The sequence below is a fragment of the Symsagittifera roscoffensis genome, chromosome 10, assembly GCF_963678635.1.
Source record: "Symsagittifera roscoffensis chromosome 10, txSymRosc1.1, whole genome shotgun sequence".
NCBI classification, from domain to species: domain Eukaryota; kingdom Metazoa; phylum Xenacoelomorpha; order Acoela; family Convolutidae; genus Symsagittifera; species Symsagittifera roscoffensis.
This window is the reverse complement of record NC_087071.1, coordinates 33,053,205-33,080,797: the sequence shown is the minus strand read 5'-3', so window position 1 is coordinate 33,080,797 and position 27,593 is coordinate 33,053,205. Positions and strand designations below refer to the sequence as shown.

Below are 27,593 nucleotides of genomic sequence, written 5' to 3'. Positions count from 1 at the left end.
TTCGAGTTTGAGATTTCGGGAAAATTTGGGTAACTGCTTTGGGTTTTCGGACAGGCAACCCCTACGCAAGTCTAAAACGACAACCTTAACTTCGACCAAAAGTCGGAACATTTCAAAATACTACATTCGTCATTCGTTTTCGTCCCCATCAACCCAAATTTTGGAACATTGATCCGAACATTGAAAAAGTGTGAGGAATTTTTCTTGTTTTCGGTGTAAGTTTTACTTGTTTTCTTTTTTCCATACAAAATCAGGTACCACAAATAATCATCGAAATGATTCGAGTAATATAACAATGTCAAACCATTTCAGGCCTGATTTAAACAATGATATTTCTTTAAAATTTTTTCGCATTGTCGAGAAAAACCGGTTGGAATATTTTGATTCGGTAGGTTTAGTTTGTTTCTCAACAAAAATCAGTTTGCACAAATAATCATCAAATTGGGTTGCATGATACTTCAAATTAAAACTCCTACAAGCGAAGTTCGAAAATTTAAAAATTTTCAAAAAAATACTTATATGTGGTACCCAACTTTACGTCAAAAAACAAAAAAAGAAACATAAATTACAACACATCCGAATCCAAGGACAAATTTCCTCCCCAGTAACAGTGGCCGGAACAGAAATAGAAGTTTCAAGCTCTCTAATTTTTTAGCATGGAATTAAGGACAAAGTATGATTTTATTAAACTGGGGTTTGAAAAATATTTTTAAAAAAAATAAAATATTGGACCATCTTCCATCACATTTTTACAGTTTTTTTAACTAAAATCTCAATTTTAAGGATCGCTCAAAAAATTTTAAACCCAATTTGAAAAAAAAATCAACTGGGCGAAGCGAAATGTTTTGCACTAAATAGTATAGTCTAAGAGCAGAAAATTAAAGATTTAATCCTAAATTAGAAACAAAGATAGCCGGTTACTGAGCAAGTAACACAGAATGTTCCGACCACAGTCTAGAAAAAAAACAAAAAAAAGTTTTTATTTTACAAATTGGTGTCGTTTTTTTTCTGCATGTTGTGATAAAAAATCTGAACGAAAAAATCGAGTTTAGGCATGTTTTGGAGTAATAGTGAAATAGTTCGATTGGAACACAGTTTTTGAAGAAATATGACTGGAAAAACGAAAAAAAAATTAAACCTTCGAAAAAATTTCTAAAACTTTTTTTGCAAAACTTTTTTGAATTTTCAAGTATCTGATTCCCTAAATTGCGCAAAAAAACTCCAGAAACTAACTTTACTTCATTAAAACTAAATTGTTACGGTTGAAATTAAGCTCAAATAAGCTATTGTAAAAACTTGTTAAAGTCGTTCGAATCACGACTGAAAGGGTTTTAATATGATATATCACTCAACCCATTCCAATGATTATTTGTGGTACCTGATTTTGCTTGGAAATCAAAAAGCAAAAAAAACTAAAACACACCCGAATACAAAGTTCCTCCACATTTTCAATGATCGGAAAAATTAAGTATATAAGACACTCACCTCAGTTAACAACATTTTCTATGCGTAATAGCTTCGATTTTATGGAATTTCAGAAAGCAATAAAAAATGCGACTCTTTGATATGGCAATATATTTTTTCGTCTATCCGGGTACAAAGTTTGAACCTACTTAAGAATCCCCACCCCTATAAATAAATACAGTAAATTAACACTGAGCTTTCTATTCTAAATTCTAATTTTGCTGCATTCTGATTGGTCGAAAAATCGTACACTTTGATCTACTTATCAATCTCCCCCCATCCCCCCCACTCATTCTTGAAAGGGGTGAAGATTGTTAAGTGGAACCCAAAGTTTTTTTGGCTATCCGGGAACGAAACTTTTTTCGGCTATTCAATGAAAAGTTAGTTTTGATTATCATCAGGGAACAATAAATTTTTCCAGTAAGTAAACAAAAAGAGCAAAATTAAATAAGTGGCTTGAGATGGACGCAGGGAGCAGGCCAAAACCTCAATTTTTGCCAATTTTTTTTCAAAAACTTGCCTCTGACGCAAATTTTAGTCAAAATAACACTTTTACAGCGTTTCGAGATAGCTCAGCTTTAGCCGATCCAAAAATATCCCGATATTTTTCAATGTTTAAAGCAATCCTTTCCCCATCATAAAATTTTGAGGGTCTATCTAACACTGAGGTTCTAGATCTGATCTGGAGGGTCTTAAGTTACACGGGATGGGATGGAATACAAATTTCCGCCCAAAAACCACTATTTCAACATCTTGAACGGAAACTAATTTGCTTCAACCTGATTGGCTAGAATTCATCAATTTTCAGCACTATTTCAAAAATGTTTTGTTCACAATTTTAAGTCGACTTATAAACAAGCCGAATAAGACAAAAGTTTAAATTTTTTTGTTAACTATTCAACTTTGATAAAATAATCAGTTTAAATAATCAGAGTTTTACCCAGACCAGAAAAAAAACAGAGAAAATAGACACAGGAAAGTCGGCTGAAAAATAGTGATCGCACTTGTATTAACTTAATCAACCAGTGCTATCAGTAGGTTGTTCTCGGCATTTACACATTGAATATTGCAACATCGAAAAATTAGGAAATTTGGGCGGAATAAGTAAAAAGACCCCAAAAAAGATTTCGGCTACCCGGGAACAACAAAATTTTCGGCTATTCGGGAACAAATTTATTTTTCGGCTATCCCGGAATGATTTTTTCTCGGCTATCCGGGAATGATTTTATTTTTCGGCTATCCGGGAACGATTTTATTTTTCGGCTATCCGGGAACCATTTTATTTTTCTTCGGTTTTCCGGGAACTATTTTAGTTTTAGGCTATCCGTGTATTCGGCTCCATGATATGCCACCTCTGCGTATTGGCAACTGTTCAAATTTAAGCAACTTATATTTCTGAGAAAAACTTTTCAATGAGAATTTGCTTCTAGCGTCGCCTTAAAGTCCCACCGATGTGCGTATTCATAGGTTCTAAAATAAAAAATCAGTCCCATAGGTTCCAAAATAAAAAAGCAGTCGCATAAGTCCAAATCTTTTCAATGGGCCAAAAGACTAAATTAGCCGAGTCTCGGTTTAAGGTCGCCGGTGGGCGCGCTACGAGCGCGTCGCCGCTTCGCGGCGATAACCGGCTCTAAATTTCGTATAGAGTCCTACCCTTTGGTGGCAAGCTCGCAACACGTTGGCGCGGCTGCGGCGGTCACTATTCTGCAGCTTGAGTTAATGCTTGTTGAACAGTAAACAATCGATCCATAAATTCGTTGGCTCAAATTTCAACCAATCAGAATTCAAGAAGATAAATTTTGGAACTTATGCGACTGATTTTTTATTTTGGAACCTATGAATGTTGGAACCTACGGGAATTCACCAAAAAAACTATTAAGGGCCCCCAAATTGAGGGCCCAAATTAAGGGCCCCCAAATTGAGGGCCCAAATTAAAGGCCAAAGGGCACCAACCGAAATTATAGTGACAGTGCAGAGGCGGATCTAGGATTTTCTCAAGTGGGGGGGGGGGGGGACAAGTGTTTAAAAAAACAGGCCAAAAAGGTTGTTTTTGGGATTTTTTCAAAAAATTTAATTAAAAAATTGCTCTTTTCAGCGCGTGCTCCCATTTAAAATTAGTACATATTGAAAAATTTAAGGGTTTGTCGGCCGAAAATGGATGTCATGAAAAAACCAAAGAGGAACCCTTTGGTTGGTGAGGGGGCCGCATCCCTGTAGTAGTCGGGCTTTTGTTGTTAATTAATTGGATCTACTTAACAATTGCCTCCCCCCCCCCTCTTTTAAGAGGGGGGGGGGGATTGTTAAGTAGATTAAATTAACGCATTTTCGACCGATCAGATTGCGGCAAATCGAACCTATATGGTCGCAAAATCAAACAATTGATCAAAATTTATCTTACCTTTTCTATTGTTTTCTATGGATGTAAATAGAAGCAATTTATCAACAACACCTTTGAATAAAAAGGAATTTCGAAGAGTTTCGTGCGAAGAAGTTCGACCAAATCAATTCAAATCAAATTTATTGCAAATTGATTACGTAATTTTACTCCGTTTTTCAACGTCAGAATTACCGCATAAATCTAACTGAAACTAGCTTTTGATTGTTCACGTTTCAAATACAAAAAATAACTGAACACTTTTTGATGCTATATATTGTTTGAGTTTTGAAATATAGATTTGAATATTCAGTTTGAGTTCAAAAAAGTGCTGCTAAAAACTTATATGCTGGAAAAATTTGATTTATTGATATCTTTAGATGAGAAATGTGGATAAGAATCAGAAGGAAAGATTGATAAGTCTGAAACTGGGAAATTTTTGATACCGCAGAAAAAAAAACAAGAACGAACATGAGCAGTTTAAAAATTAAATTTCCATAAAAAGCCGGAAAATAAATGACGTAAGTGTCGACTGAAGAAAAAATTATGTCGACAGAAGTTGAACAGTTTTGCTGCCGTTATACCGGTTTGCTTTGACTAACTGACTGTTGAAAGGCGGGAGTTAAAAAGTAGTTTAAATGATTATGTAGTTTAAAGGTTTACTATCGTGTCAATATCTTATTGGATTAAGTATTTTGTCTGCAAAGAAGACATAATATTGTGCACCGCCCGAGGAAAAAAGTAACTAGGGATCGATCTATAGAAAGGAATTTTAATGAAATCATATGAGAGTAAATAACATAAATTAGACTGGCCTTCAATTCAATCTAACACTTTATGCCGGCGCGGCCTTTCGCTTAAGGCAGTAGTTTTTAGCGACTTTTAGTATTTCAGTAATTTGGTCGAAAATGCGTTATTTTAATCTACTTAACTATTGCCCGCCCCCCCCCTTTCTTAAAAGGGGGACAATTGTTTAGTAGATCCAAAATTTTTTAAAAAAAGTGACGAAATATTTGGGCTCGGTCTAGCTAAACAATCGATCCATAAATTCGTTGGCTCAAATTTCAACCAATCAGAATTCAAGAAGATAAATTTTGGAACTTATGCGACTGATTTTTTATTTTGGAACCTATGAATGTTGGAACCTACGGGAATTCACCAAAAAAACTATTAAGGGCCCCCAAATTGAGGGCCCAAATTAAGGGCCCCCAAATTGAGGGCCCAAATTAAAGGCCAAAGGGCACCAACCGAAATTATAGTGACAGTGCAGAGGCGGATCTAGGATTTTCTCAAGTGGGGGGGGGGGGACAAGTGTTTAAAAAAACAGGCCAAAAAGGTTGTTTTTGGGATTTTTTCAAAAAATTTAATTAAAAAATTGCTCTTTTCAGCGCGTGCTCCCATTTAAAATTAGTACATATTGAAAAATTTAAGGGTTTGTCGGCCGAAAATGGATGTCATGAAAAAACCAAAGAGGAACCCTTTGGTTGGTGAGGGGGCCGCATCCCTGTAGTAGTCGGGCTTTTGTTGTTAATTAATTGGATCTACTTAACAATTGCCTCCCCCCCCCCCTCTTTTAAGAGGGGGGGGGGATTGTTAAGTAGATTAAATTAACGCATTTTCGACCGATCAGATTGCGGCAAATCGAACCTATATGGTCGCAAAATCAAACAATTGATCAAAATTTATCTTACCTTTTCTATTGTTTTCTATGGATGTAAATAGAAGCAATTTATCAACAACACCTTTGAATAAAAAGGAATTTCGAAGAGTTTCGTGCGAAGAAGTTCGACCAAATCAATTCAAATCAAATTTATTGCAAATTGATTACGTAATTTTACTCCGTTTTTCAACGTCAGAATTACCGCATAAATCTAACTGAAACTAGCTTTTGATTGTTCACGTTTCAAATACAAAAAATAACTGAACACTTTTTGATGCTATATATTGTTTGAGTTTTGAAATATAGATTTGAATATTCAGTTTGAGTTCAAAAAAGTGCTGCTAAAAACTTATATGCTGGAAAAATTTGATTTATTGATATCTTTAGATGAGAAATGTGGATAAGAATCAGAAGGAAAGATTGATAAGTCTGAAACTGGGAAATTTTTGATACCGCAGAAAAAAAAACAAGAACGAACATGAGCAGTTTAAAAATTAAATTTCCATAAAAAGCCGGAAAATAAATGACGTAAGTGTCGACTGAAGAAAAAATTATGTCGACAGAAGTTGAACAGTTTTGCTGCCGTTATACCGGTTTGCTTTGACTAACTGACTGTTGAAAGGCGGGAGTTAAAAAGTAGTTTAAATGATTATGTAGTTTAAAGGTTTACTATCGTGTCAATATCTTATTGGATTAAGTATTTTGTCTGCAAAGAAGACATAATATTGTGCACCGCCCGAGGAAAAAAGTAACTAGGGATCGATCTATAGAAAGGAATTTTAATGAAATCATATGAGAGTAAATAACATAAATTAGACTGGCCTTCAATTCAATCTAACACTTTATGCCGGCGCGGCCTTTCGCTTAAGGCAGTAGTTTTTAGCGACTTTTAGTATTTCAGTAATTTGGTCGAAAATGCGTTATTTTAATCTACTTAACTATTGCCCGCCCCCCCCCCCCTTTCTTAAAAGGGGGACAATTGTTTAGTAGATCCAAAATTTTTTAAAAAAAGTGACGAAATATTTGGGCTCGGTCTAGCTTCTCTCAGTTTTTTGACTAAACATTTTTATTGGAATTTGAAAGGTTCTATGCCTTGAGCTCAACCCTCAAAATATATTTCACTTATGATGATTTTGAATTTTTATCGTTTTTCAAAGTAGCCAATTTGTGATAAATATTGCTAGATACAATTCGTTCTTTGAACTACGAAACGACGAGTTAATTCGGCTCCGAAAACTTTCCAAATTAATTTGAGGCCCACCAATTGTAATCAACTGTCCGCTGCAGATGTCTTTTTATATTACACAAAGCATATGCTCGAGTATTTGAAGGCTTAAAACATTTTTTGTATAAATTTAATGTTTCAAAACAGTGGCGTGCGGGGGAAATTTATCTAGGGGGAGGCGTTATTTCGAAAAAAAAAATAAAAATTTTGTCGACTTTTTTTGTTAGGTCAACCAATTTGATTTTCCGATCTCTCCGAAAATATTCTAAGGACCCTATTTTGTCAAAAAATTTCTGCAGCGCAGGCATATTATTCAAAAACAGGCCAAAAAAGGCGTTTATAGGCACATTTTGAAAAATTTTTGTCCAAAAAATTGCGTTTTTTCGGCGCGCGCTCCCCCCCCCCCCCTCAATTTTAGTTATATTGGCGCCGAAGGCGACTTTACAAAATTTTTGATGCTGGCCGGCCAAAAATAGATCTTGTAAAAATATACCACCGGGGACCTTTTGGAAAAATTTGGCAATCAGAATTGAGGGGTGGGAGAGGCGGTCGCCCCCTCCCCCCCCCCTAGGCAGGCTTCTGTTTTAAAAGCAAGAACTACTTCATAGACGTTGAAGGGCAGTTAGAATGTTCAATGTTTCCCGCTGATGCGAGCTTTCTTGTTTGATTTGAAACTCAATAGATGTATAGATGTGTCTAATTTTGAAAATTTGCTGAACAAATACAGAATTATTTAAGATGATCTATATCTTAGTTTTTATCGGACAACGCCTTAAATTTTTAAAACAATTCTGGTTTTGAACTGAAAACTGAAGCAAGATAGAAATAGTTATTCGAAGTTTGCTTTTTTTGTCGGCGTTTTATGTGTGCCTTTTTATTTTGTTTAGTTTTTCTATATATATGTATAGGAAAACTAAACAAAATAAAAAGAAACACATAAAACGCCGACAAAAAAATGCCATCAACTTCGAAAACATTTTTGTTCAGCAGCGATATCGCTGCTGAACGCAAATGTTTCCGAAGTTTAGGGCTTGAAGTTGTTCAAAAAATTGAGCTCTTAAGCAGCGCATTCATCTAAGGGATCAAGTTAACATCCTCCCCCCTAATAGAACAAGTTAAGATCCTCCACCCCAGCGCTTAAATTAAATTAAATTTGCTAAGCGTTTGTCATACCGCTACTGCAGTAGCAGTATTTATATACGTATGTACAGCTAACCTTTGGTGCTCAATCATTATTTTATGGTATGCTCAAGGTCATACGTAAGTGATGACACTGAGATTAAGCGAGAGATCAGAGTTCTTAACAATGATCTATCTCTCAGTACAACACCAAAACAAAAGAAACAGAAAACCTAAATTCAATATCCAAAATACAGTATTGAATTACAACTTGTTTTCAATCGATATCGCAAGGCATATCACATGGCGCAGCCAGCAGGATTCGCAGCTCAAGACAACAGAACGGATATGGGAATTCCGGTATTTTGGGCATCAGCGAATCTAGACCCTCCGTGGCAATTTAAAATTTGGTTCGAACAATTTCTCATGGCGGTTACGGTCAAAGAAAATGTGAACCCAGAGATTATTTTGGAAGAACCAAAACACATATTAGAGGAACCACCACCACGCCCGGAAACGCCCAGGGATGGGGAGAACGAAGATGCGAGGAACGCTAGGATTCTTAGAGATAAGCTAGCAAGGGATAGAGTAGTATTGGAGAACGAAGACAGAAAGACAAGAGGCCCACGAGTCGGACACAATGTCTTCTACAACGAAGTACAAAAGAAACTGGTGTCAAGATTATTTTTATCTTTGGGTACAGAGGGAAAGAAGGGATTCCTACAAAAGAGCCCGCACGTTGAAATATCGAAAATGACGTTCAGGGAAATAACAGATTTGGCAGAAGTCTCGTTTCAAAAGGTAAAATGTGTAACATACGAAAGATACAAGTTATTTACGAGAATGCAAGAATCTGGAGAATCTCTAGAATCATTCCACGCAGCGTTAACTGCTCAAGCAGCCCGATCAGTACTGGGAGCATTGGAAAATGAAATAGTGCGAGACCTGTTCATCTCGAAAATGAAAAACATGACATTGCAGGACACGTTGACATTCGAAACTCTAGATCCGGTGGAAGTTTTAAAATGGGCTATAAAATTCGAACATAGCAAGTTAACCACAATGGCGTTTCAGAAGACTAATGCTGCGGCTACAGGGGGATCAAGTAGCAATTACACCTCGGGTGTGAGGGTAAAACAGGAACCTGTAATGGCAGTTCGAAATTTTGGAGGGACAACCAAAACTCCAAATAGAAGAGAAACGCATAAAAGACAGAATAATAACAAGAATCAAAACACGAAAACAAAACCATGTAATAGATGTGGAAGGACGTTTGAACAGGGACACCTAAAAAATTGTCCAGCGATGGGGAAAACCTGTAAACACTGTGGCAAACCCAATCATTTCGCTAAAATGTGCAGATCCCAACAAGTAAGTGAAGTTGCGGAAGAATCGGAAGGATCGGTAGAGGAATGCGATCAGATCAGTGAAGGTGTTGGGTCATGTAGTGAATTTGAAGTTATGTCGATACAAACCTACCAACCGGAAAAAGAGCGAGTTTCAAAATATGTGAAAGACCGAATCAACGAAATGAGAAACAAAACAGACGGAAAAGTGGTACGAGTTCAGAAAATAGATTCGATTCGCGATCCAACATTGAATCGCGTAAAATCACTAAAGGCCATGATACGAATAGATAATCAGATAATTCAATTAACAGTGGACACTGGAAGTCCTGTTTCATTTCTCAACTGGGCCACGACAAAGGAAATTATGGAAAAACCAAACAAAGTGAGATTCATACCGTCCGATAAATTGAACTTACAAACCAAATTTGTGGACTACAATAAACAACCGATCAGTATTCTGGGAGCCCTAAAAACCAATCTGAGGTCAGCGGGCTGGGAAGTAAAGGGCGCAACCTTTCTGGTATCAGAACGAAAAACCAGATGCATCATGGGATTAGACCTGCAAGGACAAGTGGGAATAGTGACTACACAAAGACCAGCGCCAAAAGAACTCACCAGGTTTGACGTGCTCATGTGCGAGCAGTCAGAAGGTTGGAAAGAAAAATTTTTCACTAAATTTAAAAACTTATTTGAAAGACAAGGCATTTCGAAAAATCACATTGTCAGTTCAAAATTCAAATACCCACTATGTCCGATTCAAGAAAAGGGGAGAAGAATCCCAATTCACATACAAGATAAAGTCGAAAAAGAAATCGAGAAGTTATTGACAGAAGGTCATATAACAAAACTTGATAAATGTACAAGTGATTGCTTTATCGCCCCGATTGTGATAACAGTAAAGAAGGACGACTCAATAAAATTGGCAATGGATGCAAAACCAATCAATAGACAATTGTTCAAAAACAAATACCAAATGCCAAATGTAGATGAACTTATTGATGGGGTAAGCCAGATTGTTACCGAAAACAAAAAGGGTACGCTATATTTTTCGGTGTTAGATTTGAAATATGCGTACAGTCAATTAAAATTGGCTGCTGATACAGCTAGGCAATGCAATTTTAACATTGTTGGCGGAAAAGCAACTGGAACTTACAGATTCTTGACAGGGTTCTATGTTCTAGCAGATATGCCAGCTGAATTTCAAAAGGCCATGGATAGAACCATCAACCACGCCAAAAACACGTTCTGTTTTCTGGATGACATACTTATTGTGTCAAAGGGAAGTGAAATCGAACATGCAAACTTAGTAGAAGCAGTATTAAAGAAATTGGATGCGGAAAATTTGGCATTGAAACTATCAAAATGTGAATTTTTCAAACAAGAAGTGAATTGGTTGGGTCATCATCTCTCAGAAGAAGGGGTTAGACCAAAAATCACTAAAACGGAAGCGGTAGTAAACTTGAACACGCCGAAATCTCTAAAGCAACTAAGGTCATTATTGGGAAGCATAAATCACTTAGCTAAATTTATACCTAACGTAGCAAGTCTGACTGAGAGATTAAGACCACTTCTTAAAGAAGAAAATCAAAAGAAAAAATTAAAAAACATGAAACTCCCGGTGAAAAAATTCGAATGGGGAGATGATCACACAGTAGTATTTAATGCTATAAAAGAGGCGGTGGCAAATATTACGAAAGTACACTATTACGATGCAAATCGTGAAACACGAGTTAAATGCGATGCTAGCCATGATGGGCTAGGGGCTACTTTAGAACAACAAAATGATGAAGAGCTATGGGTCCCAATTTCGTTCGCATCCCGATACTTAAAAGCCCAAGAAAAAAAATATTCAACAAATGAGTTGGAGTTATTGGCAGTTGTTTGGGCAGTAGATAGATATAAACACTACCTTCTGGGGAAACCATTTACCATCGCAACTGACCACAAAGCGCTTACAACAGCATTGGATGTTAACCAATCGAACAAGACCTACCAATCACGTTTAACCCGGTGGGTTGACCGGTTACTGCCATATCAGTTCAACATAGTTCACATTCCGGGGAGGGATATGGGCATAGTTGATTATTTATCGCGTGATCCTTTCAATGATCCCTGGCCCGAATCAGAATTAGACGAAAAGTTTGTAGTAGCGACAATAAACTCCTTTCACGAAGCGTTCGACTGCTGGAACAGTAGGCTTAAAGCATCAAGGTCGCTCAACCGGAACGAAAACGTTCTAGAATGTTCTAGAAGGAATGCTAGGAAACAGTCATCAAGTAATGGTTGCTATAGCAACCAAAACGGTCAAAACCGAACAAAGCTCGACCGGAACGAGAGAAAACAGTTTCCACGACTGCAAAAACAGCTAAACACAACAGTTCACCAAAAACAAATCACTCTTTCGTCAAATCAACCCAGCAAACAGTCAGTCTTAAATAATTGCAAAATCAAAAAACGACCAGTACTGAGAAAAAGAGAAAAAACAGACTCAAGGATCGAGATGTCAGGAAATGAAAACAGATCATACGACTGGTAGTCGAGCTCACCACAAGATTGGCGGAAGGAGGAGCGCGAAGAAAGCCTAATGGACCCAAAGTGGAACCGATCACTTTCCAACACTAACGAACTCTCGGGAGAGGAGGAGATCACAGAGACAGTTCAACGTACGAGAAAAATAATACGAGGGGGCCGAAAAAATAGGGACAGCTCCGACAGCGAAACACGTCATGCACAACGAGTAAAATGGTCGTTGGAACCGGACCAACAAAGAATAGCGGATCAAAGACTGCTCTCATTCTGGCAGTTAATAGCCGGAGATAACGATGTTCAGTAAAATAGAGAACTGGTGGCTCATACCCAAGAAGTCAGCGACAGCTTGGAACACGAATCGAGTTCAACATCGCCTAAACCGATCGCATCGGCGGAACGGAAACTCAGTGAGGTGAATGTAATAGAAGTGGACCTGACAACCACAGAGGAGGCGGAGAGTGAGGAGGAAGTGTGCTCAATTCAACCGCCAAAGGGACTGGGCAAGAGACTGCAAAAGCAGCAACAAGTAGAGACCCTGGACAACCTCGCAAAACTGTTCGACAAAAACTTACTAGCAGAATTGACCACAGAAGACACGTGGATGGACCGCCTCAGGCGAGTGGTAGAGAGAGGGGACAAACAAGGATTCGAATTGATGGGACCTTATACAAATCCGTTGTGGTCACAGATGGCAGTTCAGGACGACTGCATCTTGGTGAATAATCGGCTAGCAGTACCAATTCAACTGAGACAAGCTGTCCTGAAACGAATACATCGAGGGCACCCAGGACAAGAAGCTATGTTGGGAGCAGCGCAATATCTGTGGTGGCCACACATGAATAAGGACATTGTGAATTTGGCAGAGGAGTGTCGTAGCTGTACCAGATATGGTAAGAATGTAAAATACCTCATTTCGAAAAATTCGTCAAAACCACTGCCACTGCTCACGCAGCCGGGACAGGAGGTACAACAAGACTACGCGGGGCCTATAGAAAATCAAAAAGGAAAAAAAATCTACCTTTTAGTAGCTATAGATCGATTCTCGAAATTTCCATCAGTGAAGGTTACAAAATCCACAAGTGGAAAGTGCACAGTAAAATTCTTGAGATCATATATCGACACACATGGAGTCCCTGAATCAATTCGTTCGGACCAATTTTCAGGCTTTAAGGGAAAAACTCTAAAAAAATTCTGTTCGGAACTCAATATCGAGCAAAAATTCTGTCCGGTGGGGGACCACAGAGGTTGTGGTTTGGTTGAACGTACAATTCAAACAATAAAAAGAAGACTGGGAGTGATGATGCTCGAAGAAAATAATAAATCAATCAAATTATGTCTCAGCACTATAATGAGAGATTTACGGTGGAACAAGCAGAAAACATTTCAAGTATCCCCGTTTCAAGCACATTTCGGCAGACTACCAAAATCAGAATTTAAAATTGTGAGGGATAGATTTTTAAATAATTCTGATTATTTAGACAAACAGCACTTGGAACGCTCAGCACTGACGGCCTCTCAAATGAAACGGAGAATTGACCAGTCGAGAGAGAATCTAAAAATAGTGCGCAAGGGACAACTGAGCAGGGATACAAGCCCACTGCACAAGCAGCAGCTAACATCGGACCGAGACAAAGAAAGGGCCAAAGCTCTAAAGGAATTGTTGGAGGCGAACGCCCGCTGGAACTACGAAAGAAGGGACGCGGCTAAAAACGACATCAGGAAATTAGTGGACGAGACAGGGCAACTCAATCCCGATCTTCGAAAGGAAATGATCTACTCTTGGGAGAAAGGATTTGTGGAGGACAAAGTAGAAAATCAATGTAAATCACCACCAAAGACAATACTTCGAAAGGATCCAGAACTACTAGAGGAGATGGAATCGGAGGACGAACTTCAAGGAGAAATGGAAATCGCAGATGCAATGAATCCAATAGAGCGCTTTCAGAAGAGCCAAACAATAGTCACTTCAAGGGACACAGAAGCCGGGGGAGGCTTGAATCTTGCAGTCAAAAGAGCAAAACCCAATTTGGCGGGCCCAAAACCAAATACAGAGGAAAACAACATAAACAAGCCGGAGAAGAGCGGAAAGGAAAAGAAAGGCCGCAGCAAGAAACAACAGGGGACAAATCAAGCTGCGACTGCAGCCAACCCGGAACAAGAGCAAGCAACATCTAAGCCGGAATCAGAAACAGTAGATACCAAAATTCAGTCAAGTTCTACTCCGAAAGCAAAACAGCGTCCGAAACTGAAATGCATTGATTCTCACACTCCTCTAGAAGATATAGTTGACACATTTCACAATCGCAATTTGGCACCGTCCGAATGGGAGAAGTACGCGGACCAATTGCTAAAAAGAGGAGTGCAGTGAGTTGCGGATGAACTTCGAGAAAATCCTCAACAAAGCTCGGAATTGGACACAAACTTCGAACCACCACAAAGATTTTCGGACGAATCAAGTACGGAAGAGTCAGGTATTAGACGAAGTTCTAGACAAACGAAAAACAAAGAACCCAAACGATTCGGAGATCCGATAAAGCATTCAATCAAAGAAATATCAGAAAACCTTACAGGAGGAGGTCTTTTAAAGGAGGCACTTAAAGAATACAGAAATCAACTGAGAGATTTCAAAAATCGGGATGACAGACCATTGGAATCGAAAGTACGACGACTCGAAAGACATCTGTTTATGCGAAAATTCGGATACGCTACTTTAGACGAGGAAGTAGATTGGAACCCGAGTTGGGAAATAGAGCTGGAGGAAAACTGAAAAAATTACGTAATCCAAACTCGTCACTTCTCCAAAGAGACTTCCTTTTGAACTGAGTAAATTAAAACTCTTTTTAAATAAATTATCCTACTGATGTTGTATAATTTATTTCTTCCACCGAGGGGGGTGTGTCATACCGCTACTGCAGTAGCAGTATTTATATAGGTATGTACAGCTAACCTTTGGTGCTCAATCATTATTTTATGGCATGCTCAAGGTCATACGTAAGTGATGACACTGAGATTAAGCGAGAGATCAGAGTTCTTAACAATGATCTATCTCTCAGTACAACACCAAAACAAAAGAAACAGAAAACCTAAATTCAATATCCAAAATACAGTATTGAATTACAACTTGTTTTCAATCGATATCGCAAGGCATATCACAGCGTTGAATGTAAAATGCTCGATTCTGATTGGCTGAAAATTCGCAACTTAGAACCAAGTTAACATCCTCCCCCCTAAACGTGTTTAGGGGGGAGGATGTTAACTTTATTAAGATCATTAAGATCATTTATCCACGAGGGATAGGACCAACATACGAGCTGTACAGCTCATCACGGCGAACCGCTGTTGTGCCCCTGCTTAAGAACTACATGCAATTTTTTTGGTTATTTTTCCGGGCTGGGTAGTGTTGCTTAAACTTGGTCCCATTTAAGTTCGCTCTCTTGACAGTTCAAAAACAGTTTTGAAATGTTGGTCGAATTGTCAACTCTGTTTCACAATCTAAAGGGCAGAATTTTTAAAATAAATTTAAAACGTTGTCCAATATTTTGTTAACAATTCGTTCTATTTTTTTTCTGTTGCAATTTCAACGCTTTAAAACAACAATTCTTAACCAACAAATTGTGACTGATGCCAAATTGTTGGCATTATCTGTGACCTTGGGAGTTTAATCGGTCAGAAACCATAGTATTCTAAGTTAAACAGCTTTTACGTGTGGAAATCAGTGCTGAGAAAAAATTTCACGTCAAAATGAGCAATTTGAGGTCAATTAACAGTCCAAATTCGTTGACCGAAACTATATAAACAACAACATTGCATAGTTTCAAAATTATGAAAAAGGCTGTGAAGCCTACAACTTCGAAACAATTTCATTCCTTAATAATTTTAGCGTGAAGATTAGAGTTGTTTTAAAATCTTAGACGTTGTCCAATACATTTATAATAAGCTAAATGGTTAGAGCCAAATTATTGGCAAAATCGGTGATCTTGAGCAATTAAAGCGGTCAAATGTTAGTGCAATTTTGATTAATTATTCTATGTCTTTAGGTGGAAAAAATCAAAGATGAACTGAAATCTAAGTCAAAATGAGCAGTGTTTTTCAATATTTTGTTCAGAATTGCTGATTAAAAAGGATGATGCCAGCGATTTGGCATTTACTATAAAACTGAACTCGCAAAGTTTTTCTCTATAAGCAAATTTAAAACTCAACGTAGAAAATGGAAACGTCCTAGGTTGAACAAAACTTCTTGTTCCTGAAAAAAGTTGAACAATACTGATTGAAGCTTTGATAAAAAATGTCGATCTAGTGATTTTAATTAAAAAATGATTTCCAATACTTTTCAGAGATATTTAAGTGCGTTTTGACTTCAATACATATGGAATTTCTGTTCTTTACGCAGTCTACCTATCACTCACGAAATCACTTAATCTATATTTTTTGTTTGGATAATTTTAACCTGTGCAAACGATTACTCCAAGAAAAGTTTTAGAACTTCATAGTTTTTTTCGTCTCAACAAACTTAAAGAGATATTTACCTTTGAAATTAGCAAGGGAATTGCAACCGGGTACTGATTTTTTTGCCATAAACCACCTTCTTTATAGTACTTATCTTAACAAATCTCCTGCTGTTACCTTGACGCAAAAAGAATTCAATTTTCATAGCTTCTCCGGCCTCACTTAGCTTCGAACCTGACCAGGACTTGTTTTTTTATCAAACGGGAAAAATTCTGCTTCAAATATAAGTGACGGCCTTTTATCTGTTGTCTAATGTTTTGTCAGTTGAGTTTAAGTTGAGTTTAATTTGTTTTTTTTTGCTCTGCGCATTATTTTAGTGTATTTATTTTCAGTATTTTATTTTACTCCTGTAAATGGTAATTTTACAAGAATTTTTTGTGTACATTTTTGTTCTGCTTAAAATCTTTATTCGGGCAAAGTAATTGTTTATGCAACTGTGAAACAGTTTAAAAGTTTAGTCACCAAATTTTAGGTAATTTCATGGCACACAATAATTTTTCATTTTACTCATTCAAGGAATTTTTTTTTTCGAAATTTCAATGATCAATGAAAAACAAATCCTGGTCGATAAATTCCGTGAAGAAAAATAAGTAATTAACCCCGTTTCGACTGATCTAGCTATATGAAAAAAAGATATACGAATTTAAAGATAAAAACAAGGGGGAGTTTCAAAACACTATGAACACTCCATTTCTTCAAATTTTTCTTTGCTGCACAGAATTTCCCCACCACAGTTCTACCCTTGCGATACCAAGGGTGTGGCAATCGGGTGATAGACACTTTTACCGTAAGCAACTTTGTCTGTAGAGTTCAGCATGCATGCAGTACGCGACATGCATGCAGTTAGTGCGTCGTATATTTGCTCTTATTGGTCTATTACTCTCACTGTGCATCCATATTAGTTTTTCCAATAAATTCGCAGTTCAAATTTTAAAAAATGATAATTCTTTGTAATTTTTGGAATTCTCAACTTTGTCGCTTTCGGTTTGCTTTTTGTCGGCTTGGTTTCCGCTTTGTTTTTATCATCCAACTAAATCGTTTCTTTGAATTTAAGTTTTTTTACATTACGGTTGCTTTACATGTTCTTATTCACTTCTGGTGTTTGTTTGTAATTTTTAAACATTGACATCGTAAATCTTTTTTTTGGTTAAAAACTTTATTCTGCTCGCATGATTTCGGCCTATATTTTATCAGCTTATCGCCGTCATATTGCGTCCTTGGACAAGCGAAAAAAGTGCGTGTGTGTGTGTGTGTGGTGCGTGTGTGTGTGTTTTGAGGGCGAGGGAGCTTAATAACGTCTTATTGGTCTTAATTTTTTTTCAATGTTTTCTTTTATTTTCATTTTGTTCGGTCTATTAGGTTTTGGGCTATATTATAAAGGTTTAATTGTTTTTTACTTGTTTCGTTTCAAATAATGTGTTTGAATGTGTTTTAATAATGAGAATGTGTTTTAATAATGTGTTTTGATAATGAGAACGAGGAGGACTTTTCCTAAATCTTAAATCTTGTTGACTTTTTCAGCCTAAAAAAATTCAGCCTAAAAAAAAAAGGTATTGTTACCACTTAGTAAACTAATTTACGATAATACATTCACATTCTATTGTCTCGGCTTGTTTTTATTTCAAAAAAAGTCATATTCATTATGATAGGTCTTTTCTAAAAAACAGTCAAAAAAGCCGTTTTTGGGCACTTTTTGAAAAATTTTGACAAAAAAATCGCGTTTTCTTTGGCGCGCGCTCCCCCTCAAAGTTAGTATATATTGGCGCCAAAGGCGCCTTTAGAAAAATTTTAGGGTCGGTCCGCCAAAAATGGATTTCTGAAAAAGTATCAAAGGGGGGACCCTTTGGGTCGGCAGGGGGTCGAATCCCTGAAGGGGGGGGGGGGAGGCGTCCGCCCCCCCGCCCCCCCCCCCTAAATCCGCCCCTGAGTATAGCACAGAATGTTCCGACCAAAAAAATACAACAAAAGTTTTTTTTTCATATAGAATTTCGTTTTAATTAAAATTTTTCATGATTTCGTTTTTTTTTCTGCGTGAATGAAGTGATACAAGTGATCTAATTTTCTTTACAAAAAAATGATAGCTTAGTCAAATTCGACAGTTTTATTGTCAAAAAAATTGATCAAAAAATTTTTCAGAAAATTTTTAGAAAAACAAAAAAACTAATATTTCTTGAGCTAAAATTTTTTGATTTCTTGAAAAGTTTGATTAGCTAAAGGCGTTTCAAAAACTTCAAAAGCTAGTTTTACCATAATAAAACTATAATCAAGTACAAACAAGCTACTGCAAACATCTTTAATTTAGCATAAATAAGCCTGCTCGCGCGCTTTATTCGCTTGAAATTAGATCGAAATTAGATCAAAAGTTTCATGTGAGTTTTTCTCGATACCGAGAAACTTTTTTATTTGCTCGAATCACGACTGAATGAGTTTTACTTTCATATATCACTCGACCCATTCCGATGATTATTTGTTGCACCTGATTTTGCGTGGAAAACAAAAAAAAAGAAAGAACTAAAACGCACCCGAATACAAAGGCCTTTTTTGAAAAGCTTAGACCTTAAAACTGCGTTCAAAACTCCCCCTTCGGTTACGATATATTGATGCCAAAGGCGCCTTTAGAAAAATTTCAGGCTCGAATAGCCAAAAATGGCTTTATTAAAATAGTGCCAAAGGGGGGATCAGGGATCATTTGGGAGAATAATGGGTCGAGTCGTTGAGTGAAAGGGGCATCCACCGCTACCGACCCCATTCCACTAGATCCGCTACTGGTTGCAGAGAATACGTGACGGAAAACAAAAGTGGCAAAATTTTTGCCTTCTGACTAGTTTGACATCAACCTGCCACTATTACTTCAATTTTCTTTTCAGCTGGCTAAAGAATTCCCTTTATATTTGAATTTTTTAGTAGCAACAAATTGAAGAATCGAATTGAGATAAAAATTGTGATGCCATAATTCCTGTCATAAAATATTTGATCTTTCCTTTCCTATTATAGCCCCAACCCCCCCCCCCCCCCCCCCCCCCCATAGAAAATAGCCCCTTTATAAAAAACGGCCAAAAAACGCCCCCCATCAAAATTAGTGTTTATTGGTGCCATATGCGCCTTTAGAAAAATTTTAGTGTCTGCCAGCCAAGATTGGATTTCCTAAAATACTGCCAAAGGTGGGACCCATTGGGTCGGCAGTGGGTCGAATTCCTAAAGAAGGGCGACCCCCTCAAATCCGCCCCTGCTTGGGTGGCTATAATGGGACAGAATCGATGAATAATTTTAAGTTTCCATTTTAGTGAAACAGTTTCTCTCTTTCAGGGTATGGTGACGTGTACCCGAAGAGTCTCTACGGGAAGATAGTGGGGGCTCTGTGTTGCATCTGTGGAGTGCTGGTCATTGCACTCCCCATCCCTATCATCGTCAACAACTTCAGTGAATTCTACCGGGAACAGGTCACAAAACACTTTAAATTACTAACATTGGTAATGTAAACAGGCCGAAGTGTAAAATCAGCTACCACATAAACCAACCAAAAATTTCGGAGTTGTTATATAATAATGATGTAACAGTTGAGTAATAGTTTTAATAGCGTAATAGTCGCAACTTCAGCATATATGACGCAACTGTTTCTCATGTTTTATATATTCACCCGCATCCAAGTTTAGCGTAGGTAATCGATTATAAAGGATTATTATGATGATTTTTTGACAATTACAATTGATTATAATTACCAAAATTAGGTGTTCAAAGTATTTATAATTGATTATAATCGTGATATTTTCCAAGGGATTATAATCTCTTATAATCGATTATATTTGATTATAGTTCTTACAAAAAACCCTTAAAATCAACTATAATCGATTATAATCGATTATAATCTCTTATATTGCAAAATTTTGTCAATTCAAAACTATATTCGAATAATATTTTGTGGTTGTTATATTTATGTCAATAAGAAACTCTCTAAAAGAGAGATCTCTTAAACACTTGGGTTCATCTGAACACAAAGTTTTACCACGAAACAAAAGTTTCATAGAGATCCTTTCATATTAGTGGAAAGGTTCCCGCGGTAGATGAAAAATAGATCTTCCGAATCAATCATGAAACTGAATGAATCTTGCTGATGTTTTGGTGGTTAAAAAAGCCTAAAATATGCATCACAAAACAACTTTATTGGGGAAGAATTAAAAAAAAACATTGTAAATTTGAATTGATTGGAAAACTTTAGAAACAATTTTCTCATTTTTCATAGGAACCAACGTCTACAAAAAGCATAAAGTATAAACAATTTAGAGGCAACTTCGAAGACAAAATGGACAAACAAAAAGTGTTATTATCAATTAAAATCGATTATAATGAATTTTTGTGCAAAACTAATGAATTAGAATTTTGAATAAAAATAATGGATTATAATCAATTATAATTGATTATAGTTGTCTCGAAAAATAAGCGAAAAAATAAACGATTATAATCGATTATAATGGACTATAATTAACTATAATTTGATTTTAAAAAGAGAGATTATAATCGATTATTAAATGATTAAAATTGATTGTTTCTCAATTTTAGTAAGACTGGTACTAAAATCGTAATATAATCGATTATTAACGCTTGAAACTGGATGCGGGCAGTTCATTTCCGGCTGTTTTATAATTCGGCAGGTTTAGTCACACTCATATTTAACACTCATACATCATTTTACATAATCATAGTAGTCATAATAAATGAGGAACTTTTTTCTGTTGTGTTTTAGTTTTTTTAAACTTTTTTATGACTCTCAAATATGCCTGAGTTCTATTTTTCGTTCAGATTTTTTTTTATCAAACCATGCAAAAAAAACGACACCAATTTGAGAAGACATTATCGTATTTTTTTCAATACTGTGGTCGGAACATCTTGAGCTATTTGCACAGTAACCAGCCATCCTTGTATTCTTTTTCTTTTGTTTCCACGGAAAATCAGCTAACAAAAATAATCATTGGAGCTAGTTGAGTCAGCTATCATGTTAAAACTCTTTCAATCGTGATTCGAACGAAATTAAAAATTTCCAAAAAATTTCCCACTGTCGAGAAAAACCGGATTAAAAGTTTGATTTCTGATCTAATTTTGAGCGAATTAAGCGAGTGAGCAGACTACATTTGCTTTTTTACCTTAAAAGCTCACAAAAGATTTATTTAAGCCGTAAATCTTTATTTTATTGGAGTAAATTCGTTTTTTGAACTTTTTAGCAACCTTTTGAAATCAAAAATTTAAAAAATTTAAAAAACATAAAAAAACTGGAATAAGAAGAAATACTTTTCGATTTGTTTTCGATATTCTAGTGATTTTTTTCCAAATTTGTTCAGATCATTTTATCACACGCAGAAAAAAAGACACTATTTTTTTAAAAATCTTTCTTGAATCTTTTAAGACTATGGTCGCGATATTTTGTGCTACTTGCACAGTAACCGACTATCCTCGTTGAAATTAAACTAGTTTGGATATAAATAAAAATATTTCCCCCACCTATGATTACTACTAAAGAATCTCCACCCCTATAAATAAATACAATAAATAATCAGAAGAGCTTGTTTTGAGGATTCAGAAAAAGTCTGCAATCTGATTGATCAAAAGTTTGACTGACTTAATCTACTTAACAAATTTCCCCCCTTTCTTGAAAAGGGGATTCTTAAGTAGATCAAATAATTTTCTACATAAACACAAAACCGACCAATTACAAAAGCCATATAATGTATTCGAAAAGGCTTTCAAAATCCTTAATGCTAAAAAATTTCTTCAATGATAAAAGGTTTGCAGTCTACCAAAAATCTTAAAAATCCTTGATGCTAAAAAAGCCTTAATGTTGAAAAAATAGCGATATGGACATCTTTTAAAACATTGGCTGAAATAAAACCTTAACATATTAAAAACATTTTTGGTTGAAAAACTTGAGATGAAAAAAAATCTGCGAGTAGGTACCGTATGTTCAGTCGTTCTTGTGAACTTGCATGTCGTCGTTTAATCGCGAATTTGTCATCAGGCCCTTGTTTAGTTGTCATATAAAAGTTTGCAGGCTTGTTATGCTTTAAAATCAGCTTGGCTGCAAATAAATATACAAAATCTTGTCTGTTTTTTTTTCAGAAGCGGCGTGAAAAAGCTGCCAAGAGGCGGGCTGTGATGGAGAAGGCTAAGAAGGATGGGAGTCTGCAGAGTATCAATTGGGATGCAAATTCAAAAACAGACACATTCCTAGACGCTATTCTAGAAACAGCCGGACTCTGTAAGAAGTCATTATTTTGTGTAATTATTGATCGAATGTCTCTATGAAACTTCCGCAAGAGTTTACGAAAAATAAGGAACAAAATTTCATACTAGAGGGTATTTTTTGAAAATTTTTTGCCAGAAAATTGGGTTTTCAATTTTACTGTGCATTGGCACCGAAGTTAATCTTGGCTGACCCAAAATGGATGTCCTAAAATAGTACCAAAGGGGGACCCTTTGGGTGATTAGGTGGTTGAGCCCCATCGATTTTATGACTGCAGCTGTTTTTGAGATTAATTTAATTTTTTTTCAGCGGAAGCGGCAAAGGAGAGGCTGAAAATTAGACGAACAAGTAAGTTTTGGAGAGCTCTATTGGTAATGTTTTTCTAAGTTAAGCATTCAGAGGTTGACTATTTAAGTATAGATATAAAAATATCTACCTCATTGGTTAAATATCTAAGCACAATCAAGTTCTGACAAGAAAACGCCTTGCCAAATCATGAAAAATTACCTTTCAATTTAGTTCCATTCATTTTCTGTTAACTGCGGAAAAGTTCGGCCGAATACTCCAAAATGAAAATTATATCAATTTTTAAACTTAATAAATTGAGTTTAATAATAAAATACAGATGATCAGGCGCGGATCTAGGAATTTCTCGAGGGGGGTGGGGGCGGATTTTCATTAAAAAAATTGAAAATTTTGACTACCTTTTTTTTAGGTCGACCAAAGTGAACACTCCCAAACCAATATAGAGACCCTAATTAGACAAAATTTTCTGCGTCGCGGGCAAACTTTTGAAAAAAGGGGCAAAAAGGCATTTTTTCGAGAAAAACAAAATTGTGTTTTTTTCAACGCCCACCCCCCCTCAAAATCAGTATAGCTTTTTAAGGGCAATCAGCCAAAAATTGATATCTCAAAACGGTACAAAGGGGGTATCCTTTGGGTCGGCAGGGGGTCAAGTCCCAGAGGGGGGTGTCTGCCCCCCCCCCCTAAATCCGCTACTGCAGATGATACAAATGTTTAAATCAATATCCAACTATAGGCTGAAATATGGTTTGATGTTGACGATCTTGTTTTCAGCAAGTGCCAGATCCACTCGCAGCTGCCTCACTCCGAGGAGTAACAGCCTGAAGAACCTCCTTCTGAGGAGAGGAAGCACCTCCCTCCGGGGTCACAGCGACTTGAACCTACAGCGAGTCGGAAGGTTATATCATATAACTAAAAGAAAAGAAATAAATTCATTATAAGTTTCAATGAAACCAGGTAAAATAAATTAAACAATATAAAATAACATAAAACAATGTAAATAGCAAAACAACTTAAATTAACAGAAAACAAAATAACAAAACTAAAATAACATTCGGTCTCTTCGATAACGATTTTGATTACAGTGCACAATTTGAAAAAAAAGAGGGATAAAGTTAACAACCTCCCCCCAATAGACCAAGTTAAGATACTCCACCCCAGCGTTCATTTTAATTTAAATCTACTTAGCGCTGCATGTAAAATGCTCTATTCTGATTGGCTGATGAAAATTTGAGCTCAGAACCAAGTTAACATCCTCCCGCCTAAACGGATTTGGATTTGGGAGGGGGGGGGGGGGGGGGGGGGGGAGAGGATGTTAACTTGGTCCAAAAAGAGTCTTTCCGTCCCCAATTTGAAGCTGACTTTTGAATCTGCGGCCGAATGAAGCGCAACTTAAATAATAGTTAGAAATAGTTGCTAGTTGTTTCAAATTTCCGTTATTTTCTACAAGTTATAAAACATTTGATAAAAATTATGAAAAGCAAAACATTCAAACTGATTTTTTTGTCGCCATGATTTGTTTCAAGTTTTGGCTCTACAGTAAGTTTTAGCTCTAAAATTTGCATCCACAGTGAAAAAAAAAGAAAGAGGAAGATGGCAAAAAAATATATACCTATTTTTTATATATTTTTTTTAAGTTGATTTATTTAGTTATTTTTTAGATAACTAATTTAACATATAAAATGAACTTACTTGAAAATACTTTTTAAGCAAACTACTTTTCTAAAGCTAATTCATTTTAACTAATTTAACATATAAAATGAACTTACTTGAAATTAATTTTTAAGCGAACTACTTTTCTAAATCTAATTCATTTTTGGCTGGTTTCAGGTCCTCAGAGTGGGGAAGATCTGGCTCTGACTCTGGATGCAGCCGACAGAGTTTCGGCTCATTCGTCAGCCAGTCGAGCATCACCAACTCACAGTCTGGAGATCTAGTGGCTATCAACAAAACACACAAAGCTATAGGTCTGTGGGCACTATTTTAAACTAGTTTTAAACATTAAACAACGAGTTAGTGTTAATGTTTTGGATCTTGTTAACTGACCCCCCCCCCCACCGCCCTATTGCAATAGGGGGAAAATAGTTAACAAGATCCAACGTCTTTTCTTTTTTATCGACTATAATTTTATTTAGCATCACGCGGACAAAACAATTTGGAAATAAAAATTGGAAATTGGAAATTTACGCGAACAAAATTGAATTTACTCAGAAGTTTAGATTCAATTGAAAAGATGACAAAAAAACCCAATCGAAACTGCTTACAACTGTCTAAACGCAGATCATAAAAAATCGAAACTGCGCGAATTTATCAAAAAAGGAAATATCCATTTAAAAATATATTCAGGGTTCCTCCGCTTTTAAAATAAAATTTATTTATAAGAAAGTTCTCTGGTCATCTCAGCAAAAGGTTTCACATGAAAATGAGTGTTAAGAAATACAATGAAATATTTATATAAACAATTTGACGCCATAATTGAAATCACATTCTATTTTTATGACATTCAGGAAACAAATACAAATGTGACGTTCCAGGCGCAATGGGTTTGATTGCAACCCAATACGGCCCAGTCCACCTTCCCATGCCCCCCGGCGGAGGTCAACACCACTTTGACCCCTGTTCCTCTCTGGGGTCAGCGGGGGGATTCAACCCAGATGGGTCATCATCAGGTGCAGGGGGGGCTAGTGGAGTGCACTCAGGTGTGAGGAGGTCATTCTCAAATGAAGATCCTAATCTATCTTCGCCTTCGCATTTGCAACAATTAGTGGCTATGAGACAGGTCTGTAACATTTGACCGAGTTTGTTCACATACTATTGTAAAAACAGCTTTCGAAAAAATTGTCTTTTTGATTTGTTTTGAAGTTTTTTCACTTATCAAATATTTCAAGAATACTCAAAAACAATTTGATTGATTAAAACTTTTCAATAATTGATTATATAAAACTGTATGTAGATCTCAAAATATAATTTAAAGTTTTTTTTTCGTTTTTACTCGACTGCCTTCAAAGCTGATTCATTTCAAATCATGAATAAGTAATTAATATGCTTTAAAAGCTTAATATAATCTGCAGGCTTGTCATACTATAAGCTGCAGATATATAAAAAAAAACAGGCACGATGCTTTTGTTTAAAATGTGAGAATTAATTTTCTTATTTGTGGAAAACTTGTTTCAGAAAGCATTATTGTTCCGACCAATTGAAAAATGGGAAGGAACTTTGTATTCGGGTGTGTTTTAGTTTTTTTCTTCTTGTTTTCCATAAATAACCCAGGGACCACAAATAATCATCGGACTGGGTTGAGTGATATATCATATTGAAGCCCTTTCAGTCGTGATTTGAACGACATAGAAAATTTTGAATTTTTTTTTCACAGTATCGAGAAAAACCGGTTTGAAATTTTTGATTTTTGTTCTGCAGATATAAGTGACTGTATATGCGTACAATAGCTTATTGAAGCTTAATTTCAGCCTAGAAAACGTATATTTTAATTTTGTTCAAGTGAAAGTCGTTTCTTCTGGAGTTTTATTAGCGCAATTTTGGGAATTAAAAACTTGAAAATTCAAACAAATTTGCAAAAAAAATGTGGAATTTTTGAAACTTTTCCAAATTTTTATAAATTTTTTTTTTTCGTTTTTAATCATTTCTCTCCAAAATTTAATTTCCAAATAACCTATATTACTTTGAGTCTCAAATATGTCTAAATTTTATTTTTTCGTTCAGATTTCTTTATCACAACATGCCGAAAAAAACGACACGAATTTGTATTAAAAAAAACAACTTTTTTTTTGTATTTTTCTAAGACTGTGGTCGGACTGTGTTATTTGCAGAGTAACCGGCTTTCCTTGTTAGAACTTGGGTACACTTGATACGGCGTAAACTATAACTACGTTGTATATCCAATTGATAACTATGATTTGAATAACTACTCTTAATTATACTTGAACTTTCTTCTATTTATACCAACGTAATAATATTGAAAACAATTGTTTCGACGCACAAAAAACGACACTAGTTTGAAAAAAATAATAACATTTTTGGACAGTTGTTTTATGAATATGTGGTAGGGACATTTTGGGCTATTCTGAGCACAGAAATAGCGTCTATCCTTGTTGTTCCGACCATTTGAAGAAAAAAAAATTTATTATTTTTTAAAATTTTTCCAGTCATTTTTCTACGAAAACTTTTGCCCAATTAGCTTATTTTACTATGATTGTCCAATATGCCTAAATTATATTTCTACGTCAGATCTTTTTATTGCACCGAGCAGAAAAAACTTTGGAAAAAATTTCTAAACCGTAATTTTCTAAAGACGATGGTCGGAACTTTCAGTGCTACTTGCACAGTAACCGGCTATCCTTGTTTACAATCGAACTAGGTCGAATTGTTTCAGGAAAGTGACGGCGGTGGCGGTGGAGGTGCAGGGGGACCCTGTTCGAACCCAGCTGACCCCTGCAGTTTCCCCACCATCCCCCCTTCGGCTGTAATGAGACACAACTCCATCTCTAGTGAGGACTCCTGTCATGCAAGTCATGCTAGCATAGCGACCAGTGAGGCTGAATTCGGACAGGTCGAACACGACTTCTCAAGTGTCAACTACAGAAAACTCACGAAGGTAAAGTAATTTTTCGATCGCTTTTTTCTAAATTTTTTAACATATTTAAAAAAAAAAGGATATCAAATTTGGGATTTATAAATGTTATGCAAAACTGGGCACAAAGTTTCAAGTGCGCGGCTGATTGGTCAATTTCTCATCTGTCAAAACAATCAAAGCTCACTTTGACTTAAGAAAAACTTGCCATTCTAGGTCACTTCTTACCATTATAAAATTACCA

The 27,593-nt window shown here is 36.2% G+C and overlaps 1 protein-coding gene across 7 annotated transcripts in view; it reads left to right on the top strand.

The window, feature by feature from the left end:
- The window catches only part of LOC134855630 (uncharacterized), a 139,023-nt gene that overhangs the window by 104,710 nt on the left and 6,720 nt on the right, over positions 1-27,593 (top strand). For 6 of the 7 annotated variants that reach the window (XM_063872186.1, XM_063872187.1, XM_063872188.1 and 3 more), the window contains exons 11-17: positions 19,533-19,666; positions 22,335-22,473; positions 22,768-22,806; positions 23,536-23,659; positions 24,592-24,728; positions 25,269-25,540; positions 27,152-27,373. In XM_063872186.1, coding sequence (XP_063728256.1) covers positions 19,533-19,666; positions 22,335-22,473; positions 22,768-22,806; positions 23,536-23,659; positions 24,592-24,728; positions 25,269-25,540; positions 27,152-27,373 — 1,067 coding nt within the window. The remainder of the gene's footprint in view (positions 1-19,532; positions 19,667-22,334; positions 22,474-22,767; positions 22,807-23,535; positions 23,660-24,591; positions 24,729-25,268; positions 25,541-27,151; positions 27,374-27,593) is intronic. The other variant, XM_063872189.1, reaches the window with a different exon arrangement.